This window comes from Kogia breviceps, chromosome 9 (assembly GCF_026419965.1).
Source record: "Kogia breviceps isolate mKogBre1 chromosome 9, mKogBre1 haplotype 1, whole genome shotgun sequence".
In the NCBI taxonomy this organism is placed as follows: Eukaryota; Metazoa; Chordata; class Mammalia; order Artiodactyla; family Physeteridae; genus Kogia; species Kogia breviceps.
This window is the reverse complement of record NC_081318.1, coordinates 6436317-6455881: the sequence shown is the minus strand read 5'-3', so window position 1 is coordinate 6455881 and position 19565 is coordinate 6436317. Positions and strand designations below refer to the sequence as shown.

At 61.0% G+C, this 19565-nt stretch overlaps 1 protein-coding gene across 6 annotated transcripts in view; it reads right to left on the bottom strand.

Annotated features, from left to right (window-relative positions):
- Positions 1-15966, bottom strand: part of KCNH2 (potassium voltage-gated channel subfamily H member 2) — a 33381-nt gene extending 17415 nt beyond the window's left edge. For 3 of the 6 annotated variants that reach the window (XR_010842037.1, XM_067041846.1, XM_067041851.1), the window contains exons 1-2: positions 15702-15966; positions 12664-12894 (exon numbers count right to left, since the gene is read on the bottom strand). Coding sequence is in view for 5 of the 6 variants with exons in the window: in XM_067041846.1 (XP_066897947.1) it covers positions 12664-12894; positions 15702-15777 (307 nt within the window). In the remaining variant the exon portion in view is untranslated. Of the gene's footprint in view, positions 1-12663; positions 12895-14384; positions 14404-15248; positions 15341-15701 lie in introns of those variants that run through there. The other 3 variants (XM_059073434.2, XM_067041847.1, XM_067041850.1) reach the window with 3 other exon arrangements.
- Positions 15967-19565: the final 3599 nt, after the last annotated feature.

Sequence of the window (19565 nt, the reverse complement as noted above, 5' to 3'; positions counted from 1 at the left end):
TGCAGGTGGCGGGGCTGCGACCTTCACGCAGCTCCTCAGCAGAGAAGAAACGCTCAGAGTCGGTGTCTGCGCCGCCTCCCCGGAGCCCCGGGCTGGCACCGCACGCCGGGACCAATGCCTCGCCCTCCGTGAGCCCTGCTCCTGCGCAGCCCAGACCCTGCTCATCCTCCTCCCCCTCCGACCCGCCCCACCCCCCAGGGCAGCTCCGCGGAGCAAGAGGCTGACTTCGGCCCCGAGCCGGGGGAGGCTGCAGTTCCGCCGAGAGCCGCTCTGTGGCAGGAGCGGCCCGCGCTCCCGAGACGGCCGGAGTCCGGAGAGCCCGGGGAAGGAGGGGACGGACTGGAGGGGACGGAACTGGAGGGGAGCGGAGGCCCCCCGCCCTGCCCACAGAACGGCTGTGGGGCTCCCAGGCGCGAAAGGGTGAGGCACAGGCTACGGAGCTAAGCGGCCTTTGCTCATTGCATCAGAGTGGCTGTGGGCAAGTCACCCGCCCTCCTCCAGCCCCAGGGAGCTCAGGTGCAGTACAGGACTGTGACCGTGGCCCACTGGGCTGGAGAGATGAATGACAGAACGCTGTGACGCAGGAGGGCCCAAGGGAGGTTTTTTTTGTTTGTTTTTGCTTCTGTTTGTTTGGGGGGGGGGGGTTCTTTTGCCACGCTGCCCGGCTTTCGGGATCTTAGTTTCCCCGACCAAGGACTGACCCCGCGCTCCCTGCAGGGGAAGCGGAGTCTTAAGCACTGGACCGCCAGGGAAGCCCCCCAAGGGAGATCTTGGTAACTGGAGAAGGAGGAGAGGGAGAAGGCCCCTTGGGCCAGCCTGGCTCCCGTGGCTGATGCTGAAGAACGCCCAACTCACAGCCCCCCACCCCCCGACCCCAGCCCCAGCTGAAGACACGCGGGCACCCAGCCTCTGCCCGCCTCCTGGGCTTGGGGCATCCTGGGCCCCGTGAGAATGAAGGCCAGGCAGGAGAGGAGAGGCAGTCACGGACTGACAGCCCCACACAAGGACAGGCTCCTCTGCACCTCGTATCCTAAGGGCCGCAGAGGCCGTGCAGCTCACCACAGGCCACTGAGGAAGGGGCGGGGGGGACAGTGGGAGGGCCCCAGGGGACCAGGTCTGGCTACTTTCCAGGTGCAGCAGGTCCAGTCCCTCCTGACCCCGGGGGCAGGGCGCCTTCTTCATCAGAGCAACGCTGGCTTGCTTTCACCCAACAGTGCACCTGGGGCACCGTCCCTGCCTGCATCCCAACCCGTCCAGGGGCCCCACCCACAGTCCCAAACCCGACCGCCCACCTCTGGGAACCCCTGGCTGGTCTCCAGGCAGGAGCCGCCGTCGGCTTTCACGGGGGCAGGCCTCATCTCTCGGGGCAGCGCCGGGCGGGTGGGGAAAGGGAGGCCTGCGGGTGACCTGAGTGTCCTCGGACAAGGTCCCCGGGTCAGAATCTCTAGCGGCTCGTCCGCAAACTAGGTGTCATCACAGCTCCTTCGCGGGTGGCTATTCACCCCCCTGGCGTATTCACCGAGCACACGCACGTGAAGCGTTCGGGGCCTCGTGAGCAAGACAGGCGTGGCACCCACCCTCACTGAGCCGGGGAGCCAACGGGACCCCCAGTTTGGAGTCCGAGATGAGTTGGCAGAGAGAGGGGGTCCTGGGGAGCTGAGCCGAGCTGATCTGCCCCGACCCTCAGGAGACCTGGGTAATCGCTGTGTGACTCTGGGCAGGCCAGCCACCTCTCTGAGCTTCAGACTCCCTGTGGTTACTGCAGGGACAAGTGACTCGTACCCTGGGTGCCAGATGAGAGGAGAGACGGCCTCGTGGAAGCATTCAGAGCTGTGACGAGGCAGGGCGCCGGGTCCTTGCAGGGAAGGTGAGCTCGGGGAAGCAGCCATCCTCACCCCGGTCGCCATCCTGCCCTGCCGGGGCAGGAGGAGCTGGGCCCAAAGTCACGCCGAGGGCAGGAGGCTGGGGCTCCAGTCGGCCTGTCCGCCCCCAGGCAGAGGCTGTCCCCGGCTGACGACGGCGGCCCAGGGCTGTGCAGTGTCAGGTTATATTTAGCCTGGTGGCGGCGACAGGAAGATGCAGCAGGAGCTGCTCCTGGCCAGGGGCCACCGTGTCGCTCACGTCGCTCTCTTGGGCAGCGGGGGCCTGAGGAAGGCCGGGGACACTGCAGGCCCAGAGGACAGAGCGGGGGAGCCCGAGAGGCCAGCCAGTCAACGAGTGTGCACGTGTGTGTTCGTGTGTGCGTCCGTGTGTGAGAGGGAGAGAGAGGCCAATCCTATCCCCATGGCTCCAGGAGCTGAGTGGGACAGACTTCCCCAGGAATACGCACTTCAGGGCTGGGGCTGGGGAGCCACGATCCAGACCCCAACTCACACAGAAGGGGCATCTCCAGCCAGACCCTCCACTAGCCCCTCCAGCCTAACACCTTCCCAGAGCTTCATAGGGCCATGCGGAGGGCCTCAGGGCCTCTGTGAGTCATCCAGATGCCCACCCAAACCCACTGCATGTGGCCTGTCTGCGCTACCTTCCCCAGGGGCCGCTGTGATGGCCTCGGGAGAAGAGCTCTTTCTAGAAAAGCTCTGGGGCTCAGCCCTACTCGACCTCCTTCGGGGATGCAGCCACAGAGTCTGTACACTGGGTGTCACAGCCCTGCCCTGCTCCGAAGGAGCCCTGGGAGGGTGAAACCAGGCCACGTTTATTCGGGGGAAAGCTTCTCTTGACGGCGCCGTCGTATTCCCCACCTCCCTGAGGCCTCCACACTTAACCTCCCTCCTCCTGCTCCCCGGAGCCTGTCCCTCCAAGGAGTCCTCCAGAACCCCTGTTCCCAGCCACGCCACAGCCTTCAGGTGCCCTCCCAGCCGGGCCTCCCATCCCTGGACACGCAGGCTGGCCCCAGTGCCCCCTCCAGTGCGCCCCAGCTCCACAGACCCTCCCACTGCCCACGGCCCCGCCCCGCTTCCCTCCAAGTCCCTCTAGGCCCCCGAAGGACACCCTCTACGAAGACTTTCTTGACAGCTCCATCTGGCCACAGGGATGTCTCTCCCTGAAAACTCCTCTAACACTGCGTTCCTAATGAGAGAGGTACGCCGGCTTCTGGGGGAGCTTCCTCCCCTCTGCCCAGAGCCAGAGGTCTGAGGCCAGCGTTGGGCTGGCTTCACGGGACAGACTGGGTGAACAGGTGTCCAGTCGATCATGGACTGGGGCAGGAACCTGCACGGATGGCAGACGGGGACAGGGCCATCTCCCCACGCTTTAAGCTCCCTTTCAGATCCAGGGGCACTGACTGACTGCCCTTTCAGGACAGGATCTGCCCATTTCAAACCCACCCTGAGTCTGGACAGCAGTCAGGACCCTCACAGGAATTAGGTGGCGTCTTTTGCTGAAGCACTATTCAATCTGGTCAACAGCACGGAACACGGAGGCTGACGGCCCAGGAATCCGGGCAAGGGGGCTGGGGTATCTCTGAGCCTCAGACCCCTACCAGCCCTCTTCTCTGTGACCCTCACACAGCCGGCCACGGGCAGCAAGGGCACAAAGAGCAGAGGTCCACTAGGAGACATTGGGGGTCCCCACCCTCCTCCAGGGCCCCCGCAAGCTTCTAGAGCGCTGCTCCCACCTTGGCTCCCGGCAGACCCCAGAGGGCCTGTCCCATCGGTCACCCAGTCGGCCGCAGCTTCTCAATCATTAATCTGAAACTTGCAATCCCCTCCCTGACTCACCCACTTCACAGGACTCCAGCAAATAAACACAAGTGCATGTGAAAGCCTGTTGAAAAGGCAGATGGAACGTTCCAACATCAACACATATGGCAATGACCCAAACATACACAGAGAAAACCAGCGTTATTCGCAGATGATAGGACCATCTCCCTAGAGAACCAATAAAATCAACAGATAAACAATTAGAACTAGCTAATGAGAGACTTCATCCAGTAAGGCTGCCAAATACAAGATCAGCCCCCCTCTCCGCCAGCAGAAGGCTATTAGAGTAGGTAGTCAAAAATAAGATCTCTTTCATAATAGCAACAAAAACTACGAAGTGGGGACTTCCCTGGCGGTCCAGTGGTTAAGACTCCATACTCCCAATGCAGGGGGCACAGGTTCGGTCCCTGGTCGGGAAACTAAGATTCCACATGCTGCATGGCACGGCCAAAAAAAAAAAAAACAACACTGTGAAGTGTCTACAAAGTGACCAAGAATGCACAAGGTCTCTATGGGGGAGAAAAAAACCCCTTAAACTAATAAAAGATGCAGAAACAATCTGATAAATGGAGAGACACTACAGACTCTTAGATGGGACAAATATTAGGAAGATGTCAATTCTCCCCAAATTAACCCAGAAAACCAATCTAATTCCAGTCAAGATTCTAGTGAGGTTTTTCTTTCCAGGAACTTGATAAACCTTCTCTAGAGTCTGCAGAGGAGAAGAGAGGCCCCCAAATATTGTATGTCAACCTTTCAAAAGAAGAACAGAGAGGGAAAATTTGCCTTTCCAGATACTAAGACATACTAAGTGCCATATATATATATATATATATATATATACACATATATATATATATATATATATATTTTTTTTTTTTTTTTTTGTGGTACGTGAGCCTCTCACCGCTGTGGCCTCTCCCGTTGCGGAGCACAGGCTCCGGACGCGCAGGCTCAGCGGCCACGGCTCACGGGCCCAGCCGCTCCGCGGCACGTGGGATCTTCCCGGACCGGGGCACGAACCCGTGTTCCCTGCATCGGCAGGCGGACTCTCAACCACTGCGCCACCAGGGAAGCCCCCATATATTTTTAATATGGTTTTGATGCAAGAACAGACAAATAAATAGTTGGAACAGAACAGAGAGCTCAAAGACAGACGCATGGATATGTGGCAAATTAACCAGTGGTAAAGGCAGCCCCACAAATCAACGGAAAAGAATAGGCTAGATGTGTTGGGAAAATTGGCTCAGTACACGGAAAAAAATACAACTTGATCCCTATTTGACACCACAGACAGAGGTAGGGTCAGGATGGATTAAAGACCCAACTGAAAAAGGTAAAACCATTAAGGTAACAGAAGAAAATGTAGACCTTTGCAACCTCAGGACAGTGAAGGATTTCTTAAACAAAACTTCAAAAGCGTGAAGAAAGCTAAAAATCCATGAATTTGTTTGTATCAAAATTAAGAATTTTGGTTGGATAAATCTGACAGACAACCGAATGGGAGCAGATATTTACAAAATCTTGATTCAACGGGGATTAATACCCGGAATGCACATTGGATATTTAACCGTATGCATTTGTATTTCTAGAATCAATAAGCAACTCTTGCAAATCAGCAAGAACGAAAGATAGCAGCTTCATGGAAAAGTGAGCAAAGGATAGGAGCAGGGAATTCATGGGAAAGAAACCTGAACGGCTGCCCACAAGATATTCGGACTCACATGAAATCAAAGAAATGCAAATTAAAGCAGAAAGATATCACTTCCACCTATTAAACTTGCAAAAATCAGAAAGGTGGGTAATGCCACGTGTGGCAGGATTGCAGGGGAATCCCACGCTCTGCTCAGGAGGGGGCAATAGATGCAGACCTGCTCATGCACAGCCTGACAGTACTTAGTTGAATTGAGTGTCCACATACCCTGTGATCCAGCAATTCCACTCCTGGGGAGAAATCCCAAAGACATCCTCACACGAGTCCAAAAGGGGCCATGCAGAAGGATGTTCACTGCAGCATTATTTATAGAGACGATCTGGACGGCCCTCCCCAGGAGAGTGGACAGGAGAAACGAGGGGGGAGCACACCAGAGAACACGGAGCTATAGGCTCAATATCAAGGAACAACCTGGCTAGACTTAAAGGTGGACTCCTGTGCAGCAAAAGTGAACACCAGAATACAATCTATAGCCCATGTCATTTACATAAATTAAACCTATATGCAGTCAGACAAAACACACATTTTGCAAGAACATATGCAACCAACACATTCACAGGAAGTAACATTTGAATGGCTGCCTAAGGGGAGGGTAATGGGACTGGGGAGTGAGAAAAAAGGAAAAGGAGAAAAATCAATGAAAGAGAAAGAAGAAACCCGTCACACAGATATCCCTGGTTTCTATGATTTGTGGGAGAAGCGGGAGCTGGACCAGCAGGAGCCCGTGGAGGGAGGCAGAGAGGCAGGCCGGGGTGGAGCAGGGCACAGGCTGACGGCCACAGGGAACAGGGATATTCTGAGACCCTTGGTCAGCTCACTTCCGTGGTTGACTGGAACCTGCGGCCACATGGGTGACGCCCTGCCTGATGGCATAGAATGCCAAGAGCCTTGGCACCCGGCACTGCTTGGCACCTATCCTCTTCTCTGCCGCACCTGTCCCAGCAGTACGCGGGAGGACAGGGGTTTTGATCCTACTTAGCGAATGAGGAACTGCAGCTCTGGGTACCCAAGCTAAAACCCAAATTTCCTGGGGCTCTGAGCCCATCATGACCCCAAAGGGCCCTCTGGGGCAAGACAGCCTGTGCAGTGGTGTTCCGTGTTGGGCAGGACTCGAGTGGAAAGAGGAAAACTGGACTGGAGTTCCCACTCAGGTACCTGCCAGCTGGCTAAGACCCCTTAGCCTTTCTAAGGGAGTTTGCCACCTGTAAAATGATGGCAAGCTGCATCCCAGCTTGCAAACTATAAGTGCAGTCACAGGGACTTCCCTGGTGGCGCAGTGGTTAAGAATCCGCCTGCCGATGCAGGGGACATGGGTTCGTGCCCCGGGCCGGGAAGATCCCACGTGCCACGGAACGGCTGGGCCCGTGAGCCGTGGCCGCTGCGCCTGCGCGTCTGGAGCCTGTGCTCCGCGACGGGAGGGGCCACAGCAGTGAGAGGCCCGCGTACAGCCCTGGTCCGGGAAGATCCCACATGCCGCGGAGCAACTAAGTCCGTGCGCCACAACTACTGAGCCTGCACTCTAGAGCCCGCGAGCCACAACCACTGAGGCCTCATGCCACAAATACCAAGCCCGTGCACTATAATTACTGAAGCCCGAGCACCTGGAGCTCGAGCTCCGCAACAAAGAGAAGCCACCACAATGAGAAGACCGCACAAAGCAAAAAAGACCCAACGCAGCCAAAAAAAAAAAAATGCAGTCACAACAGTGAGGTTGCCAATGAGTGCAGCTGCCACCACCCCCTCCTCCAGCTCCGCTCCCCCATCCAGGCCTCCTCCGTCCATCTCTGAGGCGGGAAGGCTGAGAATCCCCAGATGCCTTCCCTGTACCCCACAATGCCCCCCACGCGGCAGGGGTGGAGGACTTGCAGCTCTCTCAGCGGCCACCTCAGGCCACCTCTCCCTGGCCCACCTTCCTCTGGCCCCAATAGCCTCCCCATCCTCTAAGACCCCTCCCAACCCTGGCATTCTATTATTCTAAGGCTTTTCACGGAGGGAGAGACTGAGGCCCAGAGATGGGAAGTGATTTGTCCAAGGTCACACACTATAACTAAACCAGAACTTGGTCCCAAGGCTCTGACTCCTGGTGTAGGGCTTCTGCAACACAGCACACTGTCCAGCACATCCATTCAGTCCTTCATTCAGTGAGAGCGTGAACTGAGCTCCCACTACGCAGCAGACACATAGATACAACAGAGAACAAAACAGGCCGCTGTCTGCCCTCCCAGAGCTTCCAATCTAGTGGGGGAGTCAGACATGGCAGCCTTGCCCAGAGCCATAAGTGAGGGAGATGGTGGGTTAAGGAGAAGACACTGCCCGGCCCTCAAGGTGCTTCTAGCCCGGTAGACACGCGACCGAAATGGAAAGAAGTCCGTTCAAGGCCAACCACAGTTCACGGCGTGGAGATCTTTATGGGCCCCTGGACTAAGGACAGGAAGGGACTTTAGGGGGACAGCGGTTCATCCAGAGCCTCTCCCATACTCATCACCTATCCCAGGTGTCCCTCTGTGCCCCCTCTTCTGGCCCTGACCCCATAGGCCCCTCCCTATGTCAGAGAGGAATGATTCTGTGAAACTCCTTCACACTGAGGGCGAGCTATTTCCACACTCCTCCCTGCTCACAGGGGAGGGGTGAGGAGAAGAGAATGTCTTTTTAAAGAAAAAGGTTCGTTCTCCACCCCAGCGAAAGGTTCCCAAATAGAGGCATTTCAAACACCCTCGGGGAAGATGTTTAATTGTGAAAGGACTTTCCTGGACCCCTTGAAGTCCCACCAGCCTGGAAGCCATCCCTGGGCAGAAAAGAGGCTGAGGCTCACCGGGTCTCACACCCCCACGCCGGCCCTCCTGCTGCCCATGGCCCCCCTCCCCAGAGCCCGAGGCCACCGTCAAAATCTGCTCCCATCCCAGACGCCTCTGCACAAATATTTACATAGCTTCTCTCAGGGGCTACAGCAGACACAACACAGATGAGCCGCCCGCCCGACACTCTCCAGACCCCAGAGAAGGCCAGGAGTGGCCCACACCCTCTGTCATAGCAGGCCCGCCCAGCCCCCAGGGTGGGGCTGGGACAGGAAGCCCCCACGCAGGCCAGGGCACCCTGCTCCGGCTCAGCTCCCCTCCCTGGAGCCACGGAGGGACGCAGCCCCCGAGCCCTGCTGCCGGCACCAGGTGTGTGCGCACCTGCCGGACTCCAAGCTGCCCCGGGTCCTGACCAGAAGGCCCAAGGTGGAGGGCGCCCCTCGATGGCTTCCCCACCCCTCCCCAAGTAAAGTGCTACCTGTGTCTAAGCTCATTCCTCCGGGGCTCCCCCCGGCCTGCTCCATCTCAAGGACACAGAGTGCACCCAGGTACCAGCCTCCATTTGACCTGCCTGCCAGCCTCAAAATACCCAAGGGCTCCTTCAGCAGCCACCCAGACTGATGGGGGCCTGGGGACCTGAGGATTGCAGCTCGGAGGGGACAGGGCCGGGAGGGGAGAGGTGGGTGTCTGAGCTTGGGGCCATGATGGAGAAGGGGGTGGGGTGGTGTGGGAGGGTCACAGTGCAGAGTCAGATTTCAGGGACCAGGGAGGAGGTAAGTGAAATGGCCTGGGCTGTGTGGAGAGTCACGGGAGGCCCAAAGGAGTGTCACTGGTGCCAGGAGTACCTGCGCAAGCACCTGGGAGGCTGAGGTCCGAGTCTGGGGACCACAGACCAGTGGGTGCGGGGTCACCTCTGGGGCTCTAGCTCCCCATGGGCTCTGGGGAGCACGCCGACCCCCTGTCCCCACCCCTCCCCCAGCCCACAGCTCAGCTGTTGCAGCGGGGGGCCCTCTGACCCTGTTACCATGACAACCGGCCTGCAGCTGGAGTGAAGAAGCCAACAGACTCTTCTCTAGAGACACCCCCATCCCCACCCACGCACAGGCTCCCAGGGACACAGGGACATGGAGACCAGGCCAGGACAGGCAGACATGGAGAGCCAGACAGAGACTTGGAGATGGAGCCCAGAGAGGCGGGGGCCACCGGTGCAGAGGGAGAGAGGCAGGGAGGAAGGCTCAGAGGTACTGAAGCAGAGGAAGAAGAGAGACAGCTGCAGGGAGAGGGAGATAAAGACCACGGGGCACGGAGCCGGCAGGGAGGCCTGAGTGGTGGGGAGAGAAGCAGAGACCACGGGCGCAGGCAGCCGCTGAGCATGGCAGGGGCGGGGCAGAGAGGCGCGAACAAAGAGCAGAGAGAACTCGAGGGACAGAGTGCAGGGGACCTCCCCGAGGCCCGGCAGAGGAGGGGAGCGTGTGAGAAGGAGCCCTGGGCCCGAAGCCTCCCCAGGGCAATGTGGGAATGCAGGTGTGCACCAGCAGCACTTGCTGCCGAGGCGCGGCCCAGAGCCCCAAGGGGATGCCACCAGCTGCCAGCCCCACGCCGCCGGGCCCTGATCCCAGCTGCACCTGAATCCCAGGGCTGACCTGAAGGAGCATGGACACAGAGCCAGTGAGGGCCTGGCACCTCGTGTCTCTCCCTCCAGCCCACACCCCCCAGTCTGGCCTCCCCACCTCCCAGCAGTCCCAGCAGCTAAATAATGGGGCTGTCTGGCTCCAGGCCCTGAGACTGCACAGAGCTAGGCTAGAGGCACCGACACAGCACAGCTGTCCACAGTGGCGCCTGCCAGCAAAAGGCCCCGCCTCCTTCCCAGCCACCCACCTTCCTGGGGCTAAAGCCCAGGGACCTGCTCTGCCGTGGCCGGCCCAGGCAAAGACCCTGAGAAAGGCCTGGACAGAAACAAGAGGTGGCAATGGCCTTCCTCACATCTACCTCCCTCCTCTGTCCACGCACAAGGCTGTGAGCCTGTGAGCTCATGCGCGCGCGCGCGCACACACACACACACACGCACACACACACCCAGGAGATCTGCCCAAGGGACTGAGCAGAGGGAGAGGGAGGGGAGGCAGAGGAAGTCTGTCTGCACCTGAGGCCTCAAGTGCCAGGATGAGCAGCGGCCCACATAACCTGAGGGCCAAGGCCAGCCTGTTGGCCACCAGGAGATACCTGATCCCCATGGAAATCAGGTGAGAGCGGAGAAGGGGGCAGGCCCGGATGGCCCGCATAGGACCTTCTGGGTCACAGCGCCATTTGGAGGAGTAACCTGGGGTGGGGAAAGAGCTTCAACTTAGGTGGGAGGCCTGGGTTCTAGTCCCACTCCCTCCACTGATTCGCTGGTAACCTGACCCTCTGCTTCTCAGTTTTTCCATCGGTAACTTGAGTGGGCTGGATTAAGTGATCCTCGAGGTCACCAAGGTTCCATGATAGCTCTTCTGCAGAAGGGGTCCCACGGCCATGCTCTCCCAAAGGAGCCAGCCTGGGGCAGGAAGGAGGGAGGGCAGCTCCTCACACACACTACAGGGAAGACAGAAGCACTCAGGCCCCTGCTGCCGAGGGGTCTGGCGGGCACACGATCCCAGGAGTAGAAACGCGCTCAAGGCAGTAACCAACTTGATCCGTATCACGGAATTTCTGCTGTTAGACCTGAATCCAGGACGCGTGTATTCACATTCTTCTCATGACACCAACTGTTTGCAAACTTTCAAAATAAAAGTGTGCATAAAGTAAAACGTGCAGTTTAGAGATACACCTGTAACTATTTTGCCTCCTTTTTCATACATGACAGCAGAGCAGAGTGGACAGGGCTCTGATAGGACAGACATGGTTCCATTCCCAGCTCTGCACGCTCTAGGGAAGTTTCTTAATTTTCCTGAACTTCAGTTTCCTCATCCACAAAATGGAGAAAAAAAATAGTATCTACCTCCCAGGGTTGTTCTCAAGATTCCATGGGATGATGCAAGGGAAACATTCGGCCCAGTGTCCAGCGCATAGAAGGCACCCACTCATATTAGCTAGTACTAGATAGCCAGGCAGATATAAAAGCAGATCTGCTCTGATGAAGGTTCTGGGGAGATATCAGTGAAAAACCAGAAAGGAGGCCCTGCCTTCAGAGTTTGCATCTAATCTCCCAGCTAGAGGCCCCTTTGCTGTGAGCAAACCCTCTTCCACAGGTCCCTAGTGACTGTCCCCCACTCTGATTCTGTCCAGGGGTCTCACAGCTGGACACCCCTGAACAAGTAGGGTCATCGGGGCACGTAATCCTTCGCAGGGCAGCCTCAGCCAACCCTGAGCATAGCATACAGGGGAGGTTCCAAGGGACAGGGCCAGAGGCATACGGGGGCTGCTGGCTCACTGCCTCCAGGAAGAGACAGAGAGTGCTGTCTACAGCAGGTAAGCTCGCTGTGGGCAGGAACCTCCTCTGTCTTGAACACTGCTCCATCTCCAAGACCTTGCTGCACCTGGCTCACAGGGGTTCAGGAAATGCTCATCAGATACACACCGGTGAGCGACAGGGTTTGGGCACCGGTGGGCAGTCCTGCGGCACCTTCCAGAGCCCCCTCCCCAGCCCTCCGATACCTGCAGGTGCCCCCAAGCCCTGCGGCACTGCCCTCCCGGAGCAAAGCCCACCCCGCCGGGGCAGGGGCAGTGTGGGAGCAGCCCCGCCCGGGCCTCTGTTTATCCGCTCTCCGGAAGACAGCGCAGCTGGGCTGGGAGGCGGGGAGGCGGTGGCTGAGCAGAGACACCTGGCGCAGGAAGGGGTGGTGGGCGGGGCGCTCAAAAGATGGGACAAAGGGAACTGAGGTTGTGGGGAGAGGCACACACCTCCCGCCAGGTGCAGCGGAAGGGCAGAAGAGAGAGAGAGGGCAGGAGAGGGGCGGCAGAGAGCCAGCCAGAGTCCTGCAGCCCTTCCCCGCCTCGCCCTCAGCGACAACTACCCAGACCAATCAGTCACCTGGCAGGGGCTAGGGGAGCTAGAGGCCTGTGGGCGGAGGTCGGCGCCCAGCCACCGGCCTGGACCTCCATTACCTCCATCCATGCACGCGCCTGCCATCCCGCTGCTGCCGTCAAACTCCAACCCACCTAGCTCAACGTGCCCACATCTGCCCGGGGAGAAAGGAACCAGAGGCTCCAGACCACAGCCAAGCAGTCCCTTGGGCACCCCGTAAACCATCCCACCAGAGTGCTTGGGGTAAAGAGACCCGGACCGCCGTACAGCCCCAATATCCAGCCCGCGCCTCCCACCTGGCGCACCCCAAAGGTCCCTGCTGAGGTCACGCCCCCCTGCAAGAGGCCGGGGCTCCGGCCAATCGCCGGCCGCCCCCACCCCACCGACCCCGCCCCCCACCCCCGGCCTTTCGGCCCCGCCCCGCCCCGCCCCGCCCCAGCCCGCTCCTACCATCTTTCCGGTAGAAGGCGATCTCCACTTTGCGCTCCTCCGCGCCCAGCAGGGCCTGCGCGATCTGCGCGGCGGCACGGCGCTGCGTGCGCGGCCCGTGCAGGAAGTCGCAGGTGCACGGTCGCTGCATCACCTCGGCCCGCGAGTAGCCGCACAGCTCGCAGAAGCCGTCGTTGCAGTAGATGACAGCGCAGTTCTCCACCCGAGCGTTGGCGATGATGAACTTGCGGCCTGCGGGGCGGGGATAAGCAGGCACGTGAGCAGGGACCCCTGCCCCCAGGGTTCCCAGCCCTTCCCCGCCTTCTCTTGTCCTACACAGTTGCCCGCCCGGGGACTCCCCGCCCCAGGAAGTACAGCGGGCCTGGGGTCCCCAGCAGGGGACGAACGCAGCTGTGCCCCGACACAGGTGTCTCGGCCGGCCCGGCCCGGCGGCGCGCCCCCTCCCCCGCCCGGCCCGCGGGCTGGCTGTGTGGCTTCCCCCGGGCGGTCTGCCAGCGGCCCGCCGCCCCCGCCGCGCCCGGGGCCCAGGCCAGCCTTGGGCGGGTGTCAGCAACGCGTGTCAGCAGCCGCGGCGGAGGGATAAACACTGGGCCTGGAGAGGGAGCCTGAGAAGGGCCAGAGATGGCGGCCAGCATTCCCTTTGCACCGCTCCGGCTTCTCTTCCTGACCCCCGCTCTCTAGACTGGGGGGTGCTCCCTGGGCACTCCTTACCCCGGGGGACCCCTAGGAAATCACTCCCCTAAGTATCTGCGGACCCTGCCAGGTCAGTACTTCCTGGGACTTCTGCGACCCCTCCAAGGGCAGTCAGGAGCTGGGGAGTGGGCGCCATCAAAGAGGATGAGGGAAGAAGTACCACGTGAGCACCTACGATCCTTTCTCTCATTTAATACTCTGACAACCCCATCGTTATCCTCGTCTTGTAGATGAAGAAACTGAGACTCAAAAGAAGTTCTTGCCCTCGTCTTGCAGCTTGTAAAAGATAGAGCCCGCTTTCGAACCTAGGTCTGGCAGAAGGTGAGGAATAAGCGGAGGGTCACGGGCGGAGGCCCAAGGTCACAGGGAGCAAGGAAGGGACCTGCAGCTCCAAACCCTGGAAACAGCCGGAGCCCAGGCTGCCCTGAGAGAGCGGCTCGCTTGTAAACAGACAGACCCATGACAGCGGCTCTCCAGGGATGTGAGGCCTTCCTCAGTTCGGCCCCATCAAGGGGAGGCCCCAGTGGACCCACTGCAGCTAGACTTGGCTCATTCCCTCCACACGTGCCCCAAGAGCCCGGCTGGTGGGTGAGCAGCAGGCGGGCGGCAGCCCCAGCTTGTGCCAGGAGAGATGCTCTGAGGATAAGAGCTTTTTATAAACACAGAAGTTTCCGGCCACTTTGGCCCTTAATGCTGGGGCTTTGGGTAGCGGTGGGAACTCTGCCCTCCCCCTTCCTGGTGGGCATAGCCCTCAGGCTGCAGCCCTGGGCAATCCTATGCACAAGGCCCAGGCTGCTGCATCAGGATCTGACCTCCTCCTGCCTTCCTCCCCCTCCCTTACCCTGGCCTCCAGGAAGTTACTTTTTTGGAGTTGGGTCATCTTTAGGTCAGTTCCCCAGGCCCCCCAAAACTCTCAGGCAGCCATCAGCCCCAGAAGGCAGGGCTCCTTGTCACAGGAAAAGACTCCTGACTGAGCCTCCATCTCCACCTGAGCCCGAGGCAGTCCCGAGTAGCAACCGCGTACGCACCATCTTCAGAGAGGAAAAACCACCTGGGCCCCGCTCCCAGGCCTGCAGAGGAGAGCGAGTTTCTTCGAAGGCAGGCCCACCCCACCACCCCACCACCCCACCAGCCCCACCCCCGCCTCCTTCCCTGAGCTCCTAGAATAAGCGAGACAGAAGGGACCTGAAAGGCCCCTTTGGCCGCCCCCTCCTTCCCAGATGTGGAAGAGAGTCACTCAAGGTCACGCAGCAGTCAGTGGCAAGGTGGGGCCAGAAGGCAGCTCCCCAGCTTCCAGCCTACAGAGCCTCCCCGAGCCTGTGGGACTGAAAGCCCCTGTGGGGGTGAAAGCCCCGGCCTCACTGCAGCTCCTCCCCCTCCGGATCATCCCGTTCCTCTGCTTCAGACGATGCTGCCCCGCGCACTGACCCCTCCCCTCCCCCACCGCGGTCACAAGCACACGTTGTCCTGTGCTCGCAGGGTCATGGGCAAGGAATGTCACCCCCTCCCAGGGCCCTTGGCAGTCACACCCACCAGGGCACATGCAGTCTTGGGGACAGACACACGCATGCCAGGAGGGTGCAAATACCCGCACACAGAACATTCACCTAGCCTGGGACACTTCTGGAAAGCTCCCCTACCAGGCCAGCATTAGGGCTGCTGTAGCCCCCATAAAGGGGCTCAGGACAGGAAAAGCAACAACATAGGGTCCTCGCATGGAGCCTGTTAGGCCCCCAAAGGCCAGCTTCTGCCCGGGCTCCCTCTCACCCCAGGGCCAGGGCCCACGGTTCCTTGCCTTGTCAAAGATACCTCCCCACCGCCCCATGCAGGGTCAAACGCGTGGGTGACACACAGACACCCCCCACACACCCAAGAGCGTGTTAGGCACTGACCCTACATGCTTGGCTTCCAGGCTCCGGCAACCCCGTCTGGACGGGCACATGCACGTCTTCGGGGCCCACAGTCTGGGCCATATGCATTCTCCAGCTCTTGCAGCCACACAGCCCCATTCACATCCAGGCACCCAGAGTTAAGGATACCTGCACACTCCCATCCCACCTCCCTTCCCTGCACACTCAGGTTGTCACATACACACACTCCCCGATCCCGGAAACCGAAGCTGAGCTTCCTGCCGCGCTCCCCAACACCAGGCCCCTTGGCCCCAAGCCCACGGCCCCCAGCGCCAAGCCTTGCCCCCGCGACCCCTGGCCGGTGCCTTGGGGTCACCAGCCCCCATAGACTCACTAGCAGGACGCACACGGCCCGGGCACGCCCCCCCATTCACACTCTGGAGAGCTCGGCCCGCCCCCAGAGCCCCCTCCCCGCCGGCCCCCTCCCCCACTCACTCTGGCCCTCAAACTTGCGGATGATGGTGTCCAGGAAGGTGTTCTGCGGCGCGACGTGGCCCCTCCGCACCGGCATCCTGAGCCCATGGGCGGGCCGGGCGGACCCCCACCCACCCCGGCCCGGCCCGGCCCAACACAGGCTTCGAGTGGCCCGGCCCGGCCGCGGTCCCCGCACCCCGCGGCCAGGCAGAGCACGGGCGGGGCCCGGACTGGGGTGCGGGCGCGGGGTTTCCGCTCGGCGCCGGCTCCGGACCGCGGGCCCGGCCTGGAGCTGCCTGAGCTCGGGCCGCCCGGCCGCCCGCACACCTGTCTGCCGGCCCCAGCCGAGCCGCGGGCCCCGCTCCGCCGCGTCTCCGCGCCGCGCTCCGCCCGCCCGAGCGCCGGGCTCCCAGCTCCCGCCCGCTGCGCCGACAGCCGCTCCGGCGCCCGCGGCTGGGGCTGCGCCTGCTGCTCGGCCCGGCCGCGGAAGGGTTAACGCGGCGCGCGCCCCTCGGGCTCCGGCCCCCGCCTCCCGGCTCCCTCCCGCCCGCCGCGCGCCCGCAGCGCCGCCCTCTCCCCCCGCACAGCCCGCGCGCCCGCCCTTCCCATTGGCTGAGCCGAGCCGAGGGCTCCCCCCCACCCCAGCCCCTCGCTCAGCCCAGGAGCCCCCGGGACTCGCGCGCCCAAGAGGGGGAAGGGACCCTTAGGTAGGGGAGCCGTGAGGACAGGTGCGACGGCCGGCCTTGAGGCGGCCAAGGAGGAGCCGGGGGATTCCGCCCCCGCCCCGCCTCCCCCTCCTCCCCGCTGGAAGGACCGAGGGACCCGACTTGAAGGGAGAGGGCCGGTCCGTTATGCCCTGGTCCCCCACCACGCCGAGCACGGGTTCCTACACACAGCTTGCGCTCAGTGCCCGCTGGAGGTGACACGGGCGAGGCCTGGGCCCTGGGAAGACGAGCCCAGGGTCAGGGGAGACCCGAGAAATGTGAAGGGCGAGACAAATCTGGAGGCCTAAGGCCACCGAGGTTTGAGATAAGGGTGGGTGAGATTTAGGAGGGGCACGCACCCAGAGCAGGGGCGCCCGCCACCCAACGCACGCGCGCGCGCACACACACACACACACACACACACACACACCTCCCGCCACCCAACGCGCGCGCGCGCACACACACACACACACACACACACACACACACACACACACACCCCTCCCTGGGGTTACTCCAGGCCCTCCTGCCCATTCTGACAGGAGTTTCGGCCTCCTAGCCTCGGGATCAAAGAGGCCTCTGAACGCGAGGTTCCAGCTGGGGATCCCCTTGTGCGAACGGCCCGCCCTCCCTCTGCTGCGCGGGGCCAGCGGTGCAGGCCCAATCGGCGGGCTCGGGGCCCTGCGGCGCTGCGGCGGCCCAGCCCCTCGGAAAACCCTGGCCTAGCCGCAGGCCCCTCCCCGCGGCCGGCTGGCTCGCTCCAGCTCCAGCTCCCTTATTTAGGCAAGCAGGCCTGAGGATGCTCAAGGGCAGGCAGAGTGTCTGCCTGCCGCCTGCCCACCGCCTGCCTGGGTCTGACTGAGGGTCTCCGGGGCGCAGTGTCCCCGGCCTGAGCAGCCAGCCGGGGGCCTCAGGACGGCCAGGGCCGGCAGGCGAGTGTTGACAGCTGAGCTGGCCGGTGGGGCGTAGTCGGCAACTGAGCTGCCCTCCGCGGGTCCCCTCCCCTGCAGCCCGGATCAGAGACCGGCCGCCAGATGGATGGGGCCATGTGGGGGCCCCTGAGGGTTTGCAGCTGCCTCTGTCCTTGGAGCAAGGGGGTGGGTCTTGTCACCAGGGAGAACCATCCTGGGATGCCGGCGGGGGGGCGGGGGGGCGGGGGGACAGAGGGCGGAGAAGGAAGCAGAGTCTGGTAAGAGAAGAAAGGCCCCTGGGAACAGGTCTTGGTGAGACCACCCTACCCAGACGTTCACCTTCCACCCAGGAGCAAAAAGAGGCAAACCCTGGGGCCAGATGGGGCCATTGGCCAGCAGATGACACCCCTTTTTAATTTGCTGGTGGGTGGGCAGTGACTCAGGGAGGCAGCCAGTGGGAGAGAAGGGGGTGGCTCCACCAGCTGATGCTAAAAAAGACCAGAGGCTCTTATCTGTACAGTCATCCCCTGGGCCCTCTCCACCTCCGTCAGCTTCCTCACTCACACTTCAAGATGCCCAAGGCCTTCTGTGCCACAGACTCCCCTTCCGCTGTGAGGGCATCAGGCTCATCAACCCATCTGGGTACTGGGAGGAACCTAGCTGATGACTGGTCCAGCTCCTCCCCCGCCCCGGGACCACCCCCTGGATGCTGCTTTGCCCGCACTAAGTCCAGCGTGATTAACCCACGAATGGGGTGTCTTCCCCTCCAGGTCAAGGGATTGAGAGAGTGAGAAGGGGCCTGCGGCGAGAACGGGCATGGGAAGGGAGGCAGTGGAGAGGGGCATCTCGTCCAGCCTGGCCAGCTGTCCACACTGAGGTTCCCGTGTTCCCAGGACAGGCCTCTGCTCTTATCCTTTGGGAGGATAAAGGAATCAGAGGGGCCACTGATCCTCCCAATAGAGAGGAGACTGGACGCAGAGTAGCCCTCGTCCTGTGTATTCCCTCCCTCTCTCTCTCTCTCTCTCTCTCTCTCTCTCTCTCTCACTCACACACACACACACACACACACACACTTACACACAAACAGCTCAGAAGTCAGAGCTGAATGCAGATTTCTGCCTTCCTGGAGGCTGAGGAGAGAGCCTGAAGGCAGCCTCACGGAGCCACTAGGACAAGGAAGAGAGACTGTGAGATGGGGCTGAGCTCCCCCAAAGGCATCCTTCGTGGGGCCACAGGTACCAGCCCCCAAGAGGTAATGGGCAACAGAGGAGCTGATAGAGAGGCCTCCCTGCCACCCCCTCCCCACCTCCACTAACTTCAGATCCCTCAGAGAGAGCAAAGTCCCAACCTGAATACCCCAGCGGCCAGAACACGCGCCACCCCCACTGGGGCTCAGTGAGCCATTTGCAGGGATCTATGCTAGGAAGAGCTGTCCCCCACCGGCCTGAGAGGTGACTGTGCCGGAGGGCGCGAGAGGCTGTACCCATGGTGAGACCCAGAGGCACTTCCCAGCTCCTCGAAAGAGGAGGAGCAAAGGGAGCAAAGCCTTTGGAAAACATCCCGCCCACCCCGCTCTCCACTCCTGCTCGGTCTGGGGTATCCCATCCTGGGAGGTGAAAAGGGGTTGAAGCCTGCCCCTGCCGGTGTACCCCCGAGGGATGGGCCAGGCAAGACGCAGCCAGAATGGGGCCCAAGAGAGCAAGGGACAATCACAGGGGACCAGGAAGCAGTTCCAGGAGAGACAGCTCATGGAACGGCTCCTCAGAAACCCCACGGGGAAGAACATGTCCCTCGCTGTGCCCGGGGAGGCTTAGACAGCACGGCGGGGCCTGTTTTTCTGTGTGACTGGGTCCTGAGAAGGAGGATGTTCTCAGAAATGAACTGGGGTTGGAGGAGAGGAAGATCAAAGCAACAGCACGTCTCCCCTCCAGAAGTGGGGGCTCGGGGCTCGCTGAGAGGAAGAAGAGAAGGAAGAGAGACAGAGAGGGGGAGGGGAGGGAGAGACCCAGCACAAAGGCCTGGCCAGGAGCCAGAGCTCTGTCCGTTCGTGGCCACCTGCAGCTCCACATGCAGCAGTCCTGTCAACCCCCAGCCATCACCAGGGTCTCCTCCCACCCACCTGATACCCTCCATTGAGGGCGCTTTCCCCCTGCCGTGGCACTCTCCAAAGCAGCAAGTAAGGCATCAGAGAACACCTAAGTTTCAATTCTGGTTCTGCTCCTAGTTGCATCAACGGATGTTTACTGGGAGCCTCATCTGTACTGGGCCCT